Source organism: Apus apus, chromosome 6, assembly GCF_020740795.1.
Source record: "Apus apus isolate bApuApu2 chromosome 6, bApuApu2.pri.cur, whole genome shotgun sequence".
NCBI classification, from domain to species: Eukaryota; Metazoa; Chordata; class Aves; order Apodiformes; family Apodidae; genus Apus; species Apus apus.
Genome location: NC_067287.1, coordinates 17932005 through 17955484, shown reverse-complemented (window position 1 = coordinate 17955484; position 23480 = coordinate 17932005). Strand labels below are relative to the sequence as shown.

General features: G+C 36.4%; 1 protein-coding gene across 10 annotated transcripts in view; it reads right to left on the bottom strand.

Moving 5' to 3' along the window:
- The window catches only part of SLC4A10 (solute carrier family 4 member 10), a 146976-nt gene that overhangs the window by 75300 nt on the left and 48196 nt on the right, over positions 1–23480 (bottom strand). For 5 of the 10 annotated variants that reach the window (XM_051623723.1, XM_051623721.1, XM_051623722.1 and 2 more), the window contains 3 exons: positions 20073–20262; positions 17271–17352; positions 5815–5961 (listed from right to left, as the gene is read on the bottom strand). In XM_051623723.1, the coding sequence (XP_051479683.1) occupies positions 5815–5961; positions 17271–17352; positions 20073–20099 (256 nt within the window). In that variant the 5' untranslated portion in view covers positions 20100–20262. The remainder of the gene's footprint in view (positions 1–5814; positions 5962–17270; positions 17353–20072; positions 20263–23480) is intronic. The other 5 variants (XR_007889924.1, XM_051623719.1, XM_051623717.1 and 2 more) reach the window with 1 other exon arrangement.

Here is a 23480-nt window from a genome sequence, read left to right as displayed (position 1 = left end):
TCTCCTTCATTGAAAACCTAAATATTCCAGGTTTAACAATCTGTGTATCTCCACTACGCTGTTAATAGGGTAAAAATTAAGACCTGGTGGATACACTATTGTCAAAAGCAGCAATTCACACTGGGATTCAGTGCTGCATAGAAGAAGTGACCGTGCAGCAACCCGATACGCTGCTCACTATAATGACTCTTTGCGAAGTCAAGACAAAAAGTAAGATAGGAGCACAGTCATGCCAAAACAGCAGAACTGAAAGCCAGAACTGCTAATAAACTTATACCCAGAGGATAACAGAAAGAGCTGCTCCCTGGAACATCACCGAGTGCAGGCAGGGGAAACAGTGGCCTGCATCACTATCCTACCTTTCAAAACATGTAGGAAAGAGGCATAACTGGCATTTCCCTCATTTAAACAATGCCCAAGTACAAACACAATTCTGGGCCAGGAGCACTCCCTCTTGCCTCCAGAAACAAGGTTAAATCAAGAACTGGGATAAGAGAGCAGGATTATTCTCGGTCCCTCTGTATCAATTCAACCCAGCAAATAACCAGCTGCACTGCACCATTCTGAGCGACCCACACTTCTTCCTCAAGGAGTGCCAGGATTTCTTGAAACAAACTGCCCTGCCATCACACAGAACTACAGACAATCTGCCCAGGTCACACCACAAGCAGAAAGACAGCCTTGGGTGCATATAATGTGTATTCCAAATTCTATACTCTGCTCTTGATAAACTCTAGAAAGAGTGCAAAAATGTATTTCTGGTAACACTCTACTGGCTTGATTGTCTGAACAGGTATCTGTATTTCTAAGTGAGAACCTGCATTTAAGGTTAGTATTAGAAGGCTAATATTTCTTACTGGGGTCAATAGAAGTAGGGGTGAAAAATTACTTTTTCTACATTAGAAAACATGCTAAACATTAAAATAAAATGTACATGAAAAAGTTTATGTAAGATATTAAAAAGCATAACAAAGATTTATCCATGCCTCATGCTCTTGTACAGTCACATTAAAGTTAGTATTAAATATACTGTGATAGGGTTTTTTTGATTGCACAGGATGGGCTGCATTCAGGGAGTGAACAGGTGTAACACGGTTGACATCCATAACAATTCCTTTCAAACAAAGGGAAGATGGTCTGAAAAATTCAAAGGATCACAGAAAAGAAAGGACCATTTCACATACAGACAAACCTGCTTGTGCTCACTAAGGAAGTGGTGGATGGGGACTCTCTCCCTAACTCCCTCCTGTGAAGACTGCACTTTGCCCTATAGCTCAGCTATCAGTAAAGGCAGGGATCACTAATTACTTTTTTTAATTAGAAAATATTGTAAAAACTAAAACAAAAGTTACATTACTAATTACAAATAAAATAGTAATCAGCTGTAAAACTTCTGGAAATCTTTTCACAGACCCGAGAAACCATGTGTTAGGTTGGGAAAAAGCATTCCCTTGCTTGCTCCTCTGGCACTTTATCCCTTTATGTATAACCTTGGTTTCAGTAAGCACTCTTAATTTTCTTCACATTAATTGCTTCTATCACCTCAGGGCTACGGCAAATAATCTTATCTAATAATTTATCTAATCTGACAATATGGACAATTCCTAAGCTTCAATTCTCTTCTTTTTGCTAGTCTCTTAAAACTGCAGTTACAATACATTACTTTAATCCAGATTTGCTTTAATCTGTCCCACAGCTGCCCAGAGATTCAAATTTCCAAGTTCATTTTTCAGCAGACAAAGCATACAGTTAAGGGTAGAATTCTCATAATAGCCATACTCCTTACAAATTACTGAATTTGCCCCATGAATAAAACTTTGAGATCTGAAGTTAGCTACCAAATATAGTCAGTTGAGTTATTTCAATATTCTTTCTCTGAGCCCCTCTAGTAACCAAGAGAAGTCCCCTTTGCAATTCATTTTTTCACTTGCATTACCTTGCATTAGCCTTTCCCAAACCCTGCATACAGTCCTCTTTTAGGCTTACCTCCAGAGCTACTCAGCTTCCCTTGCCACATCCAATACCATGAATTACAAATTTAAACCTCTTCAGAACTAGAGATTATTAAAGCCAAATTTCTTAAAAGAATAAACCAAACCTTGCACAAGCCCCAAGTGTCTAGTCCTAGAAGACAGCACAGGAGGCTGAAATCAAGCCAATGAGCAGTCCTCACAGCTGTGTTCACTCTCACAAAAATCTGTCCTTAAAGACACCCAGCTGGGAGCTGGAGTCCCATTCCACCCCATTTCAAAACAGAAGTATCTTTGCCTTTTAAGTGTGAGTATAAGAGAGCTGTTTCACTGACTGCAGGCAAAAAATAAACATCAAAAAACACTGAAAATTGCCACTAAAATCCACTTGCATACCAAGCAAGTGCAACCCTACCAGCAAAAAGGAAATCTGCACCAGACCTTCAGTGCCACCATGACCCAGATGGAGCAGTCCTAGCCAGCTTGCAGCCCTGCATCCCACTGGGGCTGGCACCCCTCACTTGCCCAGCAAACAGAACCAAGGAGCTGCTCTAGGCTAGGAACAGCTTTTTTGCAAAACTAGATTTAATTTGCAGGGCAAATATAACTCACAGAGCAACCACAATACTTGTCCCACAAGGAAAGCTGTGGAGGAGGAAAGCTTAAACCAGGCATGAAACTGGGGCCTTAATTACAACACCATTTCAGCTGGGAATGGTGAACCTCTTCAATAAAGCAAAAAGCATTACTGCATTTTTAACTAGAGTGGATAACTTAATTGGATTTCTCCTTTTCTTCCAAAAAAATCTGGAGGCAAGATGGTGGAAAGCTAGATCTTTAAACCACTCATTTTTACTACCCACTAATTTTTACTACCCAAAAAAGCACCTACATGAGCAAGCCATGTAATATGCAGCCTATGCCATTCAAAAAGCACATCATTATAGCAAAACGGAAACATCTTGTACAACTTCATCTCATCAAGAGGCTACAGACAAACAGTGAAAATCAGGTGTGGGAAAAACAAGAAAACTTGAGTAACTGAACTGTGCCCCCAAAAGACAGGATTCTCTTCCTTTTTATTCCACTAACTACATATTCATACTTTCCTAAAATCTCTGCATCTGCACACAGAGAACACTTGGGTTATTTTTGAAAACTGACAGTAGGAGATTTTAAAAAATCTGAGCTGCCATTAGAATATTGTAAGTATTATAAAAAAATCTATTCTCTGCAGAAACATTCCCTCAAAAAGTAGCTGGTAAAGCCTTACCAGCCAGGATTCAAAGGGATTACCAACCATGGGCATTACATCAAATACACGTGTTTACTAGCCATGTTGATACAAACACTATTTTAAAAACAGTTTTTCACTGGATAGGAACCAGGTTGCACCTCTCCCCTCAGAGTGGGGCCTGCACAGTCCCACAGCACTATGAAGCAGTGATGACAGACCAAGATCTGGCCCTGAAGGTACTTCACAGATCAAGTTATAAATTATGATGCCTTATCCCATGCTGGGTTAACTGAGCAGTCTGGAGCATTTCATGTCTGAGTATTTCAGGCCTTTACTTGTTCCAGAATCTCTATTATTGAGTTTTTACATCTTTGGGTTTTATTATACCTCCTTTCATGCTTCACTGCTTCAAAAAACTGCTAATTTATTCTCTTGTAGCATAAAAATTCTTATTTTTTTGTATTTTTCTGACTTACTTCAAAGCACTGATTTCAATCAGCTGGTCTCACAGTGCTTATTTACTCTATCTTTCTTCTTGCACCTGCTTGTTGAAATGTTTTTTCTTTTCCCTCCTCCCCCCCAGTTCCCAATAATACAGCCTCCTACTATTCAGCAGAAACGTGTTCAAAGGGGTATATGGTGAGAGGGAGCCAAGCATTTCTGCATGTTCCACTAAATCAGAATGATCCCTAAATTAAGGGACTATTTTGGATCTGCACTCTTAGGTAACACAGTCCCTCTTATTACGTTATGCATCAAGAGTAGGAAGAGCATTTTGCTCCCTTGCAACTTCTTTCAGTCTCTGTTATAACCTTGCGGTCATGGGGAATGAGAACTAAGAAACGTTACTGAGGTTTAGGGGATGCAGATTTAGTGTGGGAAGTATATGTTCTGGCCTATATCTTGTCTGTCCTGGGCTTTATAAAAGTAATAACTTACGTGACATGACCTACACACCCTTTAATTGGCAGTTAAACTAACTTTACAAGTGACAATGGGGCTTACAAAAGTGCAGTTCAAGTATGTCTGCAGACAAGTGCTGTAAACACCAACTTACAAATTGTACTTTGAAACTACCTTTTTCATATCACTGCTACTCCACTCTTGGAGCTCTCTTGACCATAGACTGATTTTCTCTTAACACAGACCTGTGTTCAACAGTGCATTTTATTGTATGCACAACTGTCAAAGGCTATTAAGGAGAGATTCAGTCAGTTAATTTTTTTTTTTTTTTTTTGTCATTAGGAAGGACACAAGCCTAGGTCTCCAGAAGCTGAAAGAACACAGCTAATTTCTCAGCCAAAATGTGTCACGTACTGGCACTTAAATAAAACCAGATGACTCAACAGAAGACATTGCTTCATAGTTTAAGATACCTCACTTCCTAGCTAATGTAACTCAATTGTTTCTTTTTAATCTGACATTATACAGATATATGCATATTCTTTTTGAAAACTATTTTAATATTTTATGAACTTTGCTGTTTTCCAAGAAACCAGTTTCAATATACTATTGGGTCTTTACACACTTGAAATATATACCAGACAGAACCATCATAGCTACTTTTTAGTTCACTTTTCTGTCTTCAAAACATAATTCATATCTACTTAGTTTGAAAAAGTCTTGACTTTTTTCATTCTCAGTATAATTCTTTGTGAAACATTTGAGTATTTCAAGCTCTTAACATATTTAACCATCAGCATTTATAATCTTCTTCAAAGCTTTCTACATACATAATACACAATTTGGATTTAAAAAAAAAGCCTTATAATTACTATTCTGTAACATGAAATTACATTGGTACATTTCCCTAATGATTTAAAAACATTCCTCTGTTGCACACTGACAAACTGTTTTCTATACTTGCCTGTATTGTATTCTCAATGCTTATGACAGCCTTGAACATTTCAACACATGCACTTTTTATTTTCGAACAGCAAATAATATTCTCATGTGTCTTGAGACAAAGCTTGACTTTGTTCATTCTTTACTCCCTTTTTTTCTGTTCTCTGTAATGTTTTAATTTAAAATTTGGAGAATTTTAGGAGTTTTGTATCACGTTCATTTACAGAAAGGTATTTTTTCCTGTATGCTCTCAAATCCTCAGCAGACTCACCTCAAAATGGCATGTTACAGTGTCATGTAAGGAAAAAGGCAAACACAATCTGGATCACAGTTCGTATCTGATAGAACACTGCAGCTTCAATAACATCAACATTATTACAAAACTAATGGTAAAGAAGCACAAGTCTTCTATGTTGCTTTTTTAGGGGCAAATACTCCAGATCCTTCACTGAGTGCAGCTGATGCCATAAAGCACTTACTCCCTCTCAGTGGTGGTGGCAGCAGTCTACCTTTATGAGAACACGCATGGACAGTCTCCTATGGTGGTAGACACTACTGAGATTTCTCACATCATGATTGCCACTGGCTGCTGCTCTTCATCACAGGAACAAATCTTGGTTCTCCAGAAGAGGCTGGAGAACCTCTGGTGTGTTGTCCAAAACTCCTCTGCTGTTGTTGTTTAAACCTTATCACAACAAGGCACGCATAATCATACTGATGTTTATTATTAAAAGATCTATGCAAAACCAAAATGTATCTTACCAAAAGGAGGAGACTCTCTTCCATCTTCCAATCCTGAATCTCGCTCTCTGTCTCTCTTTCTGTGTTTATGTCCACGGTGCCTATGGCGTCGGTGACTTTTTCTTCCACCCAGTGGCACATGAACTCCAATGAACAATGTTCGATGGCCTGTAGGTAAAAAGAAGTTACCTTTTAAAAAGGGACTGCAGCAACATAATACAAATATTAATAATGATAACAGAATTAATGATATTATAATTGTTATAATTATGCAATTGTATATTATTGATTATTCTAATCTTAACAGTCATAACATTATTGATTATAAAAATGATGATGCAGTGTCACACATGTACAACTACTTGATAAAGGACAAAATTGAAGTACTGATGTCCTTATGACACAGTGCCAGATTATTATTTTTTTCTTTCAGATTTGCATTTATGTGTGTTCACTTTCATTAAAGTCAGTCAGGTGTCCTATAAAATGTCTTCCAAAACAGTAATATGAAGAGACACATGGATTTCTTTGACTGAACATTTGGTAAAGTTGCTGTTTGCTTTGTGTGTACAGGAACTTTACAAAACTCAAAAATTCAGTGCTATTTGTGAGCCAAACCTTGACAGAAATCTTGTGGGAAATTCACTAAAGGGAAAAGGAAGGGGACGGGGGGAAGAGACAAAAAGAAAAACCAAAACAAAACAAAAACAAAAACCAAACAAACAAAAAAAACAAACCAAACAAAAAAAACACCACAGAAGATAGACCACAAAATCCCTATACAACTTTATGTGCTCACATCATAAAAAACATTGCTAGCAGCTTAGGGTACTTTAATTTCCTCTATTTTATTTTTTAAAATCTCTAAGAAGATACACATTGTCATGTCTGCCACCATCTCTGAGCCTTTGAGACTAAGGAATTTCATGTTGCTGATCAAGCCCAAAAGATTTAGCTGTCTTAGCTCTGCAGGCTAACAGGATCAGAGCACAGTAAAGCATTTAGAAGGGGGAGACCACAAGGGAAATGTTCAGAAAGCACCACAAAACAGGAATCATGACTCACAAAAGGCAGGTCTCCTACATTTACTCAGCAGAAAGACACAGTCCAGATTACTCATCTCAAATAACATTTATTGTGTCCTTGAAATGAGCGTAACCACAGCTAGTGGATAATTGGTGCTTTGCTGTAATCATTGAGCAGTGTCAATCATCTGAAAAAGGTCAAGAACATTAAACTAAGGTAGCACGTGATCTCTAAGCCCATGGAGACTCCAGCAGGGGCAGAAAACAGAGCAAGGCAGCATTTGTCACAATGCATCAAAGAAATTCAAGGCTGACAGGAATTCCCTGCAGAAGCAGAGCTAAAAAACCTGGAGAAAAGGCTCAGGACTAGTTAATTCTTCAACTTCACTTTATGTAGGAGAGACTAGAAAGATATTTTTATGAAGCAAAAGCCACAAGTTGAAATTATTTTTTTTATATCTCTTTCTTCTTGCTTATTACATTTAACCCAAGAAATCATTTAAGAGAACTGCTGCCTTTGGTGTATTTCAAATGTATTGCAATCAGTGGTGCATGAAACAAGGAAAAATGTATTCCATAAAAAGAATTCATTAAAAAGATACTGAAGGGCAGCAGTAGTGTAGTGCTCAACACTTCCTTTTCCCCTTCCTTGGGTAGAAACAAAACCAAAACAAACATTTTTAAAATAATGGGGTTACCTTCCTAAGACTTTAATAATTTCCAGAAGTGCACACAGATTGCTTTTTTGGTTTAGTAATTTAATACATTCCTGCTGTTTTCTGTCAGAAGTGGGCCTGGTTATCCTAGTTTCGTGCACTTCAATGCTTGGGTTGTACCTGCATCAGGAAGCACAGATTCAGGTTCACAACTCAATTAATTTCTAAGGCTGAATCCAGGATTTGAGCCCGGACTGTACTTTATCCAATAAACCAGGAAACACGCCCTAACATGCCACAACATTGATGTGTGTCCAAATAAAACTTTCTCTATACAGAATACCAGTTCACAATGAAAAGAAGAATCTGGAAACTTAAATGGATAAACAGGAAAAATCAAAATGGATTTTATTCCTTCTGTGTGAACCGACTGAGGCTGACAGAGTTCTACCAAGGCATAATTTCAATAAACATAGAGAGGAATCTAAGTCCTTGTAAAAGGTTTAGGAAAATAAGAGAAGGAGGAAAAAAAGAAACTGATGGGGAAATGAACAGTCTTCTATACAAAAATGATAGAGCAAAAAACAAAAGTAAAACAATCCAAATAAAGAGTTAAAAACTTCTGGTTTTTAAAAGAGCACGACTGTGGAGCAAAAAAAGACCATTTGGGAAGAAAGGAAAAATTAATGAATTCTGAATTGCTGGCAAAATGACAGTGATTGATAGAAGCAGAGGGAAAAAAGGAAGAGGAAAGAAATCCAATGAGTAAAATTACCTTACTTCAAGTAACCTTTTGATGTTGAAGATTATCAACTAGTGTCCATAATGTAAGGTACTTTTTCCTGTAGAAGCTGCCTGAGACAGTACTAAAGAGGAGTTTCCAGTGAGCTCTGTAAATTTCCCAAGACCAGAATGCCAACCACAAGGCTCCCATCAGAAACACCAAGCCTTTTCTGACAGACAGTTTCTTGCTGCCTTACTCTGGAGAGAAGCATCCACATCTGTTCCAATGAACTTCTTCAACAGATTTTTTTTTCCCCAAAGACTTACATTATTTGAACATGAGAATAATTTGAAAAGGAGAATAAACAAGAACTCTGCTGAGTATAAAAATTCTAACAGAAATACCAAATTAACCCTTAAGCCACAATCCTAAAACAAGTATTTTTCCAAAACAGCATTTTTTCCAAATTTCTGCATTTCAAGAGGACCTAAAGAGGATTTGCTCTTATTCCCATTGTCATAAGAAAGTCCCAAGAATCAGATGGATTCTGTAATTTTAATGTTGTGCACAAAAGCAGTTATTAGAGGATTTCTGACCCAGCATAACACAGAGGTTGTGGGTAGCTCATGAACAGCACTGACATCAACGGTAAAATCAGAAGTGCTATCAATAGGATAGTTTGTCGACCAAAAACGAAAAAAAATAACATTTTTCTTAGTAAATACAGGACCTGAAGGTGTAAGATCTCACTTTAACTGACTAGATTTTCCAAAAAAAGAACACCTGAAGTCAACTACGGGATATCCAGTAGGATTTAGATATGTTCCTCATAGTTTATAACTAATTGAATAAGGACATTTTGTTTATCTTTAAGAGCTTTTCCTGTATGTTTTATTATTTATATCATCAAGATGCCATCTTAAATGTCTGAATATTGCTTAAATATTGTAAAATAAGTCTGCTCTGCTTTATGTTTGCCCAGTGCCTTGCTCAATTAGATGATAATTTCTCATTCTTTCCTCAAGGCTACAAAGGCACTAAAGAATGGGAAACAGTAAGAACTGTAAGTTAATCAGGGTACACAATGTCACCATCAGGTCCCACCTAATAACCGTTCTCACACACAGTTTGCACACAGTTTTAAGAGGTAAGCATAATAAATGGATTTATAATACTTTAAAGCCAAGTCTTCAAAAACACCACACTGGGTGTTGCTTTTTGACAGTATTGCCACCTGCACTATGTACCATGTCCTGTAGAGTCCTATCACCTGAGAAAGGACTGAAGTTGTTAGTCAAAAATCTACAAAGGGATTAACGCTTTACATTTTGTTCCATGTTTACAAAACATTTTATTTCAAATATGTTTTTCCAAGGCTTGTGCCATTCTTGCAAAAAAATGGTAACAGCTGAAGTGGTCAATTGCAGTTTATTGTTACTATATTTAGTCAGTTAGTTTGGTTTGATTCTCCCCTCTTCTGAGGAACCACCCTGTAACAGAAAAATCATATTTAAAACATTTATTCGTTTTGTTAACTCTCAGCCAAGGACTATGGTGAGTATGTTGCAAGATACTTTGTGCATGCATGCACAGATAGTAATCAGGTCCATAAAACATGTATAGATAAAATGCACTCAGCTACACACACACAGATTTGTGGCTCTGGACACACTTCAGAGTTTGGCCTATTGTCCTTTCTCAGATGAAAAATGTACATCTAATAGGTCAAAAAACTATTTCTCCTGCTAATTCTTAGTTCAAAAATTATGTTGTAATTTTAAAAATCAGAATTAAATTAGGTATCAATGAGCCATAGGATTTATCTGGCCTTTTTGAGCTTTTTCAACTAACATCAATAGATTTTTTTAATGGAAAAACTATGATTTTGTTCCTGCGAAAACACACTCTGAAGTAAAATGCTGACTTAGTCCAGATATACTGCGATTTTGCTAAACATAAGCACATACATAAATATTTTCAGTATTAGAATTTAGAAAAGGATGATTTTTTAAAATGGAACCTCTGAGAAAATACACTAAGATTATTTATAATCTGAAAGCTTATTAAATAAATGCAATAAACTGATCCGCTCTGCAATGTCACCTTTATACAATGCTATAAATCAACTGTTAAACTGTAAAAATACTGGCTGTTAAAAAAGACTATTCTTAATCAAAATGCATATAGCTGGGGAGCAAAACCCAAAATACAAAGTTAGTTTAAATCTATGCATTCATAGCATTAGAGATCGGCCCTTTGTGTTTTACCTTCAAAGCAGTAAAACACTCCTTAAGTAAAATTATTTTAGGGATTAAAGAAATAATGACCCTTGTTATGAAGTATTCTTTTTAATTTTTAAAGGATTACTTTTATAAATCCAAGTTATATTATAAAATATTTAAAATTTATTGTTAATTGTATTAAATTTTCAGAGACATGAAAGTACATATAAGCATAAATAAGCACATATAAATATCAAGATTTTCCAAAAATTTGAAGGAAATGTGTATTGTGCAGTAAATACCTGCACTTTGTGGCATTAATTCTTTGCCCTAAAAAAGAGAGATATGAAATATATGTTATTAAGATCAATACATCTTGCAGAGAAGTTTCTCATAAGAAAATCTAAGTAGAAGCAGTGTTTGGGGTTAATGTATTCCAAAGGAGAAATTCTTCCCAACACCTAAATTTTATTTTAAGAACCCAGTGGCAAATTTATCAACTAAAAAGGCAACCTCTGAAAAGCAATTATTTTCTGCATAGCCCTTGAAAATGACAGATTTAACATCTAAAAATGGTTTCCAGAACCTGGTATTCTGCGTCTTCAAAACAGAAGCTTGTCCTAGCTACCTATCTTATTTATTAAGTGGAAAGGAAAAAAAATGTAGTGGGATTTCTAAAGCTTTGAAAAAATATATCTCATCATAATTTATGGTGCTTGACAACTTAAGAACTTCCAGAAATCCCAACTGTATGAATGGATGTGATATTGCAAGGGAAAACGGAGGTGGAGAGAAAGAAATTGTAAATGTTTCCCTTAATTTAGGGAAATTAAGGTATTTTTAATGGAATGCTAATACCACAGACATTTGTGCCTCAGTGCCTCCCAATCTCCTTCCAAACACAATTTTAACATAGAAAATACACCCATTTGGTAGGAAGAACATACATATGAAGCATATTCACCTCCCCACTTCCCCATCATTGGATACCCCACAGGCCTCCATGTCACACCAGGCATGTAGGACTTGAGCAGGTACTTTAAGAGCCCCTTAGTCAATCAGGCAAGTTAGTCCCTATTGCATAAATAGTGACTGTCCTGGATCTGAACATGTGTGAGTGCCAGGTGCTCAGGGTACATCTGCCTGTGCTGCCTTCCATCCAGAGTGATCTGAATCTGCCTTAGGAACCTGCCAAGACCAAGGCTTTCAGATGCCTGCTCATGGGCATGATGGACGGGGGCCGATAAGGGAACAGATGGGTCTTGAAACATCTCCAGAAGGAGCAAATGCAGGCTTCTGTGGCCTACTAAGGAAATACACTACAAAGTCAAGATGCCTTGAGAGAGAGTATTTTGCCAACAGCTCGAGCCAAGTCTCAAATAACTGCGTGACCACATCAGGATTCAAAGGGTTCCTCCATCCTCTGGAAAACACTCAATGCCTTGAAGCTTCTTCTATGTATTGCCAGCTAGAGCTGAATCACATGCAATTTTCCATCCTCTCAGAACAGTGAGGTAAAGATAGAATACCAGGAGTCCATGTCGAGTTTAAAAAGTTGCCTTTTTCCATTTAGGAGAAATAGCGATTATGGTGAATTGTGTAGGAGTAGAGAGTACATGACTCATGATTCATTCCTGTAGTGCAGCAGGGAGGCAGAGCTAAAGAGAAAGCAGAAAGGACAAAAGCAATACTTCCTAAACAGTTTATGCTACTGTTCATGGTTATGGTTTGCTCAAGGGACTTTTACCATTTTGCCATGCTGTGATTTGGAGGAACTAACAAGAAAGCCTTCACAAATTTTACATCATACACATAACTTATTCTAGGTTACAGTCCGAAAGAAAATACATAGGGGAAAAAAAACAATAGCCCTGGTCCAAGAAAGCGTTAAGGACACATGGAATACGGAGGATAAAAGCATCTTACTGAAGTTGTTACAGTTCAGGACTTTTTAAAGTACCTCAATCAATCACTGTCCTCCCACCAAATCTTTTAGCAAAACATTTTTCCAGCTTGTGACTGGGCTAAAAAGTCTCTTTAAGTGCATGCATGTTCATTTCATATTTCCGTATGTAGCTCCAGAGGAGTCGAGAGGTGTTTTTTGAAAAGATCTACCACAAGATCTTGTCTCAGACCTTGCGAGACAATGGGAAAAAAAGGAATCAGTGGAGACTGAATGTAGAAGGACCCTCTCACACACACACTTTCCACTGACACTGGAAAAACAAAAATAATTTTAAAAAACCACAAACAAACAAACAAAAAACCACAACAAAACCTAGTACTAGCACAACTGTATGTTAAAAAGTGACTGTTTCTGTCTAGTGATGCCATCTTACAATTTTACGGCTTTCACCAATAATGACAAGTCCCCACAAATATTGAAAAGGTTTCTCATCAGTGAAGCTGAAGCAAAGTCAAACTTCAAACCCCAAAGCCAATGATCAACAAAAGACTGTGGCACTCAGCCAATACTAAGTGATAACTTGTTTGCTTTCATTATTTAATTATTCTTCATGTAAACTTTTAAAAAGATGTTGTGAAAATGCCCTGCAGTTATTAATGAATTTTCAAGGTGAACCTTCCTACAAACATGGGAAGGGAAAAAACAGATGATTGCCAAGGCAAGAGTGCAAGTACAGCTCAGAAGAAAAGTCAGTGAGATCTCACAGAATATTGAGAGACATAGGAAAAAGAAGACAAAAATTAGATGAGAGGCACTACAGAAAGATGTGCCTTAGAAATGAGAAAAGGAACAAGCTAGAGCATATAATACCTGCTATGCAACAAAATGAAAGAACTCTGTGCTTGTAAAGCCAAAATGGTCCTTTTTAGGAGACCTGTTTGTAGAGACCTACAGCCATACAATCACATCTGACGTTACAGGCTAACCCTAATCTCCAACCAATTCGTCACTTCCCCAGTTTATATTCTATCCCTCTAAGTCTAATAAACATTGCCACAAGCAGCATGAGATAGGTCAGAGGGAACATCAAGATGAACAGGGCACCTAAGGGAAGCACAGAGCAGGGGATCAGTACTGACAGGGTAACAAATTATTTGCAATAGGCTGAAGGGTCCTGAGAACCAAAGGGAGGGGAGACCTTGGTCAATGTTCTTGACTGGCCCAGCAGAATTAATAGCTGACTTGTTTCTACATGGAGGCAATGCTGAATTAAGGCCAGCAGGTCAATAAGATTTATGTTTTTTCAGTCCTGTGAGCTGCTAGGTCCTATTAATTCTCAGGTAAATAATGTCAGTGGGGGACAGGTCTGCTATTATGTTTTTTCTATAAAGAACATCCTGTCTCTAAGAATAAAAGCCTGCTTCAATATCTGGAGACACTCAAGATTTTTACTAAATAATATATATATGGAGATCAGAGTTCAATCACAATTCGTTTTTCATGTATTACACTAACTGTATATATATATAAATAAATAAATTACTGTCACAAGCTAGAACAAATTTAAAAAAAAAACAACCCACTAACATTACAGTTTTTAAAAGAGAATAATTAAATACTCTACGATTTCTCTTCTTATTGTCATCAGGACATCTACTATCAAAATTAATCATAATGCAGATTGTTAAATACAAGCATCTCTACAAGCACACTAACATTTCAGAATAATTTTTGGTTTAATAAGTTTAAATCCTCAGGTTCTGCATCACATTCATTGCTGGACTAGTGATGTTTATTTCCTAATTTACCGTGAAGCCTTTTGTGACTCAGTAATTAGTCCATACCTAAACTCTGCCAAAAGCATCAGAATGCATATTCTGATGGGCAGTGATTTATAAACTGGATACTGTGTTTTATGTGTTCTGAGAGACATGAAAGATGGCAAACTTGACTTCCCATGAGACACGTTTTCCACACCACTTAGGCAGATAAAATGTAGAAAACAAGAAGCCTAAACAAAATCTTCACTTCTATGAATCAAGGATCCAGAATCAGTGTCAAGTTCTCGTTTAGGAACTCTACTTCTGATAAAAATAAAAGTATATTTATTTGAATAGGAATTTTGTCTGTACACACATTGAAAGATAATATGCAAAAATATGTGATTATAATGAGGAGAGAAAGGTTTCTTGCTTTGCTTTTAGAAATGCTTTCTCTGTCCCTTCATTAATGCAACAGTTAGATAAATGACCTGCTTGGAATTAGTGAGTAGTCTTGATCTCACAACTCAGGAAAAACAACCTATACAGAAAAATCATTCATGCTGAGAATCTAAATGCCAAAGGTCTGCAAACAATCCACCTCTGAAACACTACAAAGCTTAAGTAAAAATATATAATTTTAAGTACACATTGCAAGCATCCTTACTGGCACTAACACGACCAGATCTTTGCTATACTGCTCAATGAAAGAAAGCAGTGATCTAGAGAGACTGAGGCAAAATTCTGGTCTTGCAGACGTTCTTTGAGGCAGCATTAATCACCCTGATATTTTCATGCTTTAAGCAATATATGTACTTGCATTATATTTGCACAATAGCTACCCCAAATTATGTAAATACAAATATTTGCCTGGCTAAGAAATCTCAGATGGAAATTTCAGTACACATTTAAATCAGTATTCCTGACATTCAAATGTTGACAGTCTAAATTTAAAAATAACAAAATACTTTTAAAATACTTAATCAAAAAACTTGAATACTGGTTTTCAGATTTAAACAACCTTCAGTTCTTCATATGAATTGCAGTTTCTCAAATGCTGCTGCTATGGTGCTATTGAAACTTAAACCCTGTCCAATAGTCTTTGCTAGGATATTCAGTAACCAGCTATTTACATTTTTACAACATAAACCAAATTAAATACCTCTCACTGAGCTAATTACATGATGCCTATCAATTATCTAATTATATTATTTTTACTAAGCTTTGCAATTAGCACCTGATTATATAATTTCACATTTTATAGTTATGTCATTAGAAAAAGGTACGTTTCCAGCAATACCCAAAACAACGTACATTGGATAAGAATAAGACTAACATTTGTGAGTCGCATCCACTGCTTCCAGATGGAAAAGTGCCTAGATGTGCTGCGAAACAAATGGACATGCTATTAACAGTAACTGGATATTAAAATTTACAATCTTTTCAAATCTTTTTGTCACTTGGTATTTCTGGATGCAGTGATTATATATTTAAAGACACACTGATCTGATCTTACATTGGACATGAAATTTATTAAGAAAGCTAAACTGCATTATGTAGGATTGTACAACAAATAATTGTTTAATTAGAACATTATGAAGCAGTGTGATTTTAAAGAAAAGCTAAATACACATTTTCAATGTTCTAAACAATTGAAATTTATGGAAGAACTGGGGAGGTGTTACTGTCATGTTCCAATTTACATAATCAGTGAAATGACTCAGCAAAAGGACAAGTTTTGGGGTATGCTCACCCCCAAAAAAACTCTGTAAGTCAGTATCATGGAGTCAGAAAGGCAGAGAGCTCCAATTCTTCAATCACGTTTCTCCAAGGGCACCAGATAACAACAGTTTCACATTGTCTGAGGATGTGATTAAGTGACTTCAGAAGACTACATGTGAGGTTCAAAAGAGGGCACTGTGTGCCTAAGTCCTGAACTGTTGTTGCTAGCCTGATACAGTAGCAGCCACTTACTCTGGAGAAAGCAAAACCCTAAATGCCAGCCTGGAAACATCCTACCTGAGATCTACCTTTGCATGTGCTCAGAGTTGCCCCAGAATGAGCAAAGAGCTACCTAACTCATACTTGCTACATCACATGACATTTACATCTTTCTGTGTGAGACTACCTGACATAAACTATCCCAGCGAGGCCCCTCTAAAAATGCAGCCATGTCTGGGTTTTGAGGTACTGCTGAGGGAAGCAATAACAGGGAGTTGCTATGTAGCATGTTGGTATTCACATGAAAACATCAGTATGGCCATCACACAGCAGAAAACATAAAATTCATACAGCCAGAAAGAGAAAGAAAAAGAAAAAAAATCATGATGAAGGGTAGTCACTTAGAAAGCTCAGCTTCATGGACAAATGGAGATACCTCTCTTTAGACCTGAGACAGTTAACATTTCAGATGCAGGATGCTGAAGTACACCCCGATTTTAGTTTTTCTTTTTTTCTAGTTCCTATGGCTCCATATGACAAAGACCAGAACCTTCCATGTCTCACCACAAGAAGCTAACAATTAAGACCAGCAAGTTCCAGTCTCAGGGATATCATATGTGCAATAGAAATTCAGTTTAATGCAGAAATTATGACTTGGAGGGTCACACACCTAAATGCAACAGTGAAAGTACAGTAACAACAGTAAGTTTGGGATCCTCTAAACAAACTGAAATGCAGCACTTTCACAGATTATTTGAATTACGTGGCCAATATCACGACAGTTCTCACAACTTCTCACTTTCTTCTATATGGTGATTTTAGGTGGTTTCTGCAGTGTGTATTATCAAGTGTCTAATCTGTGACATTGCAGATTGTTTTTTGCTCAGCTGAGGGTGTGGCTAGGCAAGTATATGAGGATTGTAGACAAGCACAGAAGCCATTACAAGTATTAAATCATCAGTCCTGCTTTCACTTACATATTCAGAAAGTTAAAAGCGTAAAGATTTATCTAAAGTCCTACATGCATGTTTACAGGACTTGATTATAGGTCACTGAATATTCCATCCATCATCATCTGTATCTCGGGACCACTGTGAGAAATTAGGAATATTTCTCTTTTCAAACTAAATTAGGAGATTCTACTTTTGTTCACTTTTGCATCCCTGCTCAAATCACTAAGATTACAAATTGGAATTGTGTTTCAGTACTTTCAGAAGAAAGAGACAGGCAAACAATCTCTCACCTTCTAGATCTTCCTTTTCAAAATGTGTTTTGAGAATGGAGCGAGTTCCACCTCTATCCACAACAGCCTCTTCATCATTTCTCTGGAAAACAGAAAACAGGACAGTTAAAACTTCTTCTCATTTGGAAACTATTAGCAAGATTGTACAGCACTATGAAACAAAAATGCTTTTAATACTTATCTACTTAGTATTACTCAGGAACAAAAAAAATTAATAATTTAATTTTTCTTATTAAAATCTATTCCTTATGCATCAGTTTGACATGAAGATGCTGTTTAAAAAATCTCCTGTTAAAACCTGCAAGATGATGGGTAAACATTAGTTACTGGGGACTCAGAAAAACATAATTCAATAGTACAATAAAGGAGATGAGTATAAATGTCTGGTTGAGGCAGCTTTATTCTTGTATTCTTGAAGAAAGGCACTGCATATGTATTTCTGTCTTTAGACCAAGATCCTGAGCTACACGCAGAACTCCCAATCTTTAGAACTAACTCTCCTTACACTTTGGCAAAGCTAGAGAATGATAATCAGTGAAAATATGGTAAGAAAGAAAACTTAATACTGCAAAAACAACTGGCTTCACCTACTAGTGAATTGCAAAGCTTTTGCTTTTCTTTACAAACACCAAGCTGTAGTAACAGTAAAGGCAGATAGCACACACTAATATCAGCAGACAGAAAAGCTATTATTCCTCAAGAACATGTATTTCATTTTTAATTTTATACTGTAGTCATACATGCATTTTAACTCTACTGCACTGTAAATGTACTATCCTAAGTCAAGAAATCTTTGGGGAGTTCAGCAACAGGGCACTGGATGCTGTGCTAAAAAAAACCACAAACATTGGCTTCACTAGGAGTTTGACAAAACTATAAAAAAAAAAAACAAACACAGTTGCCTGCATTTCACAACATGATTTAGAGTGACTTCTAGTAAATTAAGAAGAAAAAAAACATGCATTATATAAAACCATAAATTAATATTAATTTTTATTTACTTGTCATTTGCAAGGAAGGGTTTCAGTAAGTGATATTGCAAATAAAACTGCTTTATTTAAATATTTAAAGTTGGTATCTTAATGTAAGTCTTAAGCAAGAGGATGTGCATACTAGCATTACATGCCAAATTAAGATCTATATATAGAATGCAGTAAATATAACAAGAAACTAAACTACGTGAGCACCTGTCCTTTAAGAGCAGATGCCCCAAGCGAAATGATTCACATCTAGAGCTCGATGTCGTGCATTCTGAATAAGTTTTTGTTTCAGGCTCTTTTTTAAAAATAGCTGTCATGCTGTAGCTATCTTATACAGACAAATCCTAACAACGTGTCAGCACCAAGCATCTGGGCTGCTAAAGAGAGAAAGACTGAGAGTGTTACCGTGTCTTTATTAGAGATTTCCTACAGATAATAGCATGTAACTAAAATATGACAATGAGAAAAGGCCTACTGAAACTGTTGTGTCTTGCAATAATTTAGAATTAGTTAATAGTCTATTAAGATGTACCATGGCAGTATAATTTCACAGAAACCGTTTGATCATCTTAGGTAAAATTAATCCATTCTTTTAAGTGGTTAGATATAACTGGATGTGTTTGTTGTGCTGGCTTGATGCCATGCCCCCGAGTGAATGGTTAGGCATGATGCCAAAGGCCAAGTCTAAGGAGCCACATCAGAAGCAGTGCTATTACAGAATTACAGAATTCTATTCTAACATAAGACATAGCCATCAGTATTTTACTGATCCTGAAATGGCCTTATGTTAGAGGAAATTCTACAGTGGGGAAAATATTAAATTGCTGGACAGTTTAAAGCCCTTACAGATCATCTCAGTAAACTAAATACAAATTAATTCATTAATATTTATCAAAATATGCTCATATACTTTGACTTCTCCATTCCCATGTGTTCAATTTTCAGCTTCTGGCAATCTTTTTCTTCCCTGCCTCCTCTTCCTGTAATGTCACAGCAAGTCTCAGCCTTGCCTCATATTTCAAAAGTGGGTTTATTCCATTAATATTACATGGAAAAACAGCTTAATTGGGAGTATTGTCTTCTCGCCAATTCACTTGTCAAACTCTAAGCAAAGTCTAATTAAACAGGCCTTGCACTGTACACTCTCACTTCCCAGAAATGGGAAAGAAAAGCCACCTTTCACTTAGCAGTTCAAGAGTCACACTGCATTTAGTCTAGGATTCAGTTCTGTGATTCCTGTATTGCCCCGTTGGAGGAGGGGACAGGGGTGGAAAGGTTTCCCTAGTATTTCAGTGCAATTAATCTCATTTGGAGGTAAGTGCTATGGAAATTCAATTAAAATAGTGGCAGACCCACTCCACTTTCCACAACTAGAGACTAGAAACTTCATTTCAGTTGGTAACGCTCTGCTTTTTATTCACGTCAGGAAAACTATGAAATCATTATGTGTTGCAATAAGTGAGAATTTTAAACTGAAATTATAGTCAAGACTATAAAACAGTCCTGGAAGATAAAATTCATGCTCTGGATTATTTTAATATAAGAAACAGCCACCAATCTCCACACTAACATCCTCAAAGCCATGAATCCACTGCAGTTTTGCCCATCAGTTTCAGAAGGATCAGAAATAGGCATGAAAACTAAATGTTTTTCACAGCTGTGCCATGTTTATGTCAGAATTCTACCACTTCTTCCTTTCACCCCATCTGAAAGTGATGAAGGTCAGAAATGTTACACAATACACAAATCTGCCAGGGCTGAGGTACTCAAGCCATAATGACACACTGCAGCAGTCTGCAAACAAATGGGTGGACACACTGACCAGGTATGAGTCCTTGGAACTGTCCATTACTGCAATGAGTTGCTTGCTGAGTCCAGTGAACACTGTTGTCTACTGCTTAATGCATGGGAGAAGGATCCAGGAAGTCCCAGAGTGCTAATCCTGGATCTGCCACTGACTTGCTGTGTGGCCTTGGGAAATTCACTTAATCTCTGTGCCTCAGCTTCCCCATCTGTAAAATAGGGATAATAACACTTACTTATCTCCCTTCCTCACCAGGCTGCTCTGTGACATAACTAATATTCACAAAGCATTTGAGAATGTAAAGCACCACAAAAGTGCTAAGTCATTTGACTTAGGAAAGTGTGCAGTTTACCCATGTGAAGATATGACAATAGAAAACAACAGACTGATTTTAAAAAATTTAGCATAAAACATTCTTTTGACATCAAACCAATGTATATTAATGCCTTATAATAGCTTTACACTACACAGCTTTGACAACTTAACTGGACAAAGTTTACACAAAAATAAATATACTGGGCTCACTTTCAGTTGGCCTAATTCAAGAGCAACACTACAGAAGCCAATGGAATTACATTCCTGTGAAGCTGTAATCAGAGTACAACAAACCTGTCATATTTTTATGAACAACCACTTCATTCTCTTTTTAATTATATTTGTTAATATTTTATGGTTTTATATAGTAATCACACGATGATTTACCTAAAATGTAAGCACAAAACTATTCCCCTAAAGCAATCAAGTATCAGCAAACATAGAACAGAAGAAATAATGTAACTGAGATAAAAGAGTAAGAAAAAGCTGAGGTTTTTATGTGGAAACCACAAGCTCCTTAGAAACCACGGCTCAGCAACTCTACTCAGTCCAGGACTTCACCTCTTACATTTCCCAATGAAATGACCTTCACCACACAGCAGCACCTGCTCTACATATTTCACAGGAAAGATCTATTTTGATGAAAGTGTCTTACAAATATAGCTGTTACTACTTTTGTCTCTTCTTACTACAAGCTTAAACACAGTGGTGAGTATAGAAAAGCAGACAGCAGTGCTGTCCTCTGCATCCTTTACAGTGCAACTGCACATTATAACATTGAAACATATTTGAACAAAATTAAAAGGAAATAAACCAGCTTCAAAGACATTTGGCTTCCACTTTTTGGTATGTCATTATGAAGGAAGAAGGTCATTATGAGTGCCAGGAGTATTGATTTTCAACTCTTACATCAACAACCTGCTTATCAGAGTATAAAGTGAGGCTACAGCTATTGCCAGGAACTCTTAAGTGTATTGGTTAGAAGGAAAAGAAAGGTCCATGGTTTTGAAACCAAAAACCAAATGTCTGAAGTGTCCTTTCCATCCACATACTGGTAAAGCTCACTACCCAGGATATTCCAGAGCAAAAAGTACTCCTGGAAAGCTTCCCAAAGCGAACCCACTTTAGCTTTGATACAGCCCTAACTGCCATTCATAATGTGTTGCAAAGAGGTTGATCCTTAAACCTGTCACCCCCAGACTTGTGCACTGCCCTTCCACACCTCAGACCAATGTAGTCAATGGGCACACTTAGAAAAGCTAAGAAATGCCATTTTATAACAGAATTTTCCAGGTATTTTTAGTTATAGCTCTTATAAACTGTCTATGCTTTCATCATGTGGTAAGTGACTGAGTGGAAAGAAGAAACTCCTTTGAAAGGGGGATCCATATAAAAGCATATGACACATTTTTAATATGTATGTGCTAACATAGACAGATACACTTGAAGAACGTCAATATTTTTCTGGATGATGGCATTAGGACATGTTCCTTATATTCTGGATTACAATAATGTAGATTAATGTCTAGGTGACAATACACAGATTTGAAGTTACCCATGTATTATTTATATTTACTCAAAAAGGAAAACTAACACATGATCTTAAAAGACACTCTTGCATATCTCATAAAAGCTACATAAATATTGCATAAACATTAATTATCAACTGTGCTGATCACTACAGTAAATAAAATAACATTATAACAGTAAATGTACATTAGGAAATAGGAAACTGTTAGGACAATAGGAAATTATTCAATAGTTGCAATGAATATGTCTCCTTGTCCTTCCCTTGGCAGGTACTCTTCTCTAATGATACAATATATGGTGCTAATATATTTTTGAATAGACAAGTCAAAATAGGTAACATTAAAATAATAATGCTACATGGAAAATATCTATTATTTATTTTCTTAATCCTTCTTTCTATATCTAATTTTCTTAATACTTGGCTACTTCTATTTTCTGTCTCTGATATTTGGTCAATGTTTTCAATAACTTGGATTATTACTTTTCTTTGAAATACAATGCAAAAATCAGCTACAAAGACTACTAATATCTCTGACAAAAAATCAGGCTTTTTAAACCTACAGATAAAATCCTTCCCCTTTTTAATTACCATTCTAAATACATCTACAGCACAAATCACAACATAACCAAAATGAATCCTTTTCCAGCCTCTTCCTCTATGTAAAATATATAACAGAACGGAAGCCATTTTTATTTTTTCTGCACTAGAAATTATGCGTATGACACACCTGCTGATTCATAATGAAAATAATGATGGTATTAATTACTTCTCCATATAAGCCCCTCATTGATGATTAGACAACCTACGTAATTCTCAAATGCCATCTGGAACTAAGGAACGCCTGTCAGCATAACACGTTAAATACTGCGTTCCTCTAAACAATAGAAAGCTGCAATATAAAATTATTTTCATTGTTTTATCAATAATTACTGAAAAGATGAAACTCTGTAATACATTCATTGTAATATATTAATTTCAGTTTACAAATTTTATCATAAAGTTAGTGGTATAGACCTTGCGTATTCACCTTTCAAATAGTCTGTAATGAAATTCTAAACATTTGTGCAGATATCACATACACGTCATGACTGCCATCTCAGTCTGAAGATATTTTCCAGCATTATCACTTTCTGTTGTATTTATTTCACAGACCCATTACACGACATTTGCATTTTTAACATCATTTTGATTAAGTTCAGCATGACATTTCATAAAGATGGCATCATTAGAGATACAGAAAAGTGAGTTATTTGAACTCAGGGGCTGCCAAGAGCATACTGGAAATAACTTGTAAAGATAATCAACCTAAATGGCTAAAAAGCTGTTACATGTAGATCGATGCCTCCCTGTTGTATGAGGCAAACAACTGGTGACTGCCATGTTCAGCTTTGTCCTTTAAACTGTCCTTGAGCAGACACAGTCACACAAAACTGATTTAATGCACAATGTCTGTGCCCACAATTTAGATTCCATAATTCTTTTCCCTTTCCAAAGAAAAGCAAAGCAGGAAAAAACAAACAAAACAAAAAACAACCCCCCCCAATACACCTCTTTTTTAATATTATTGTGTTTAATTGCTT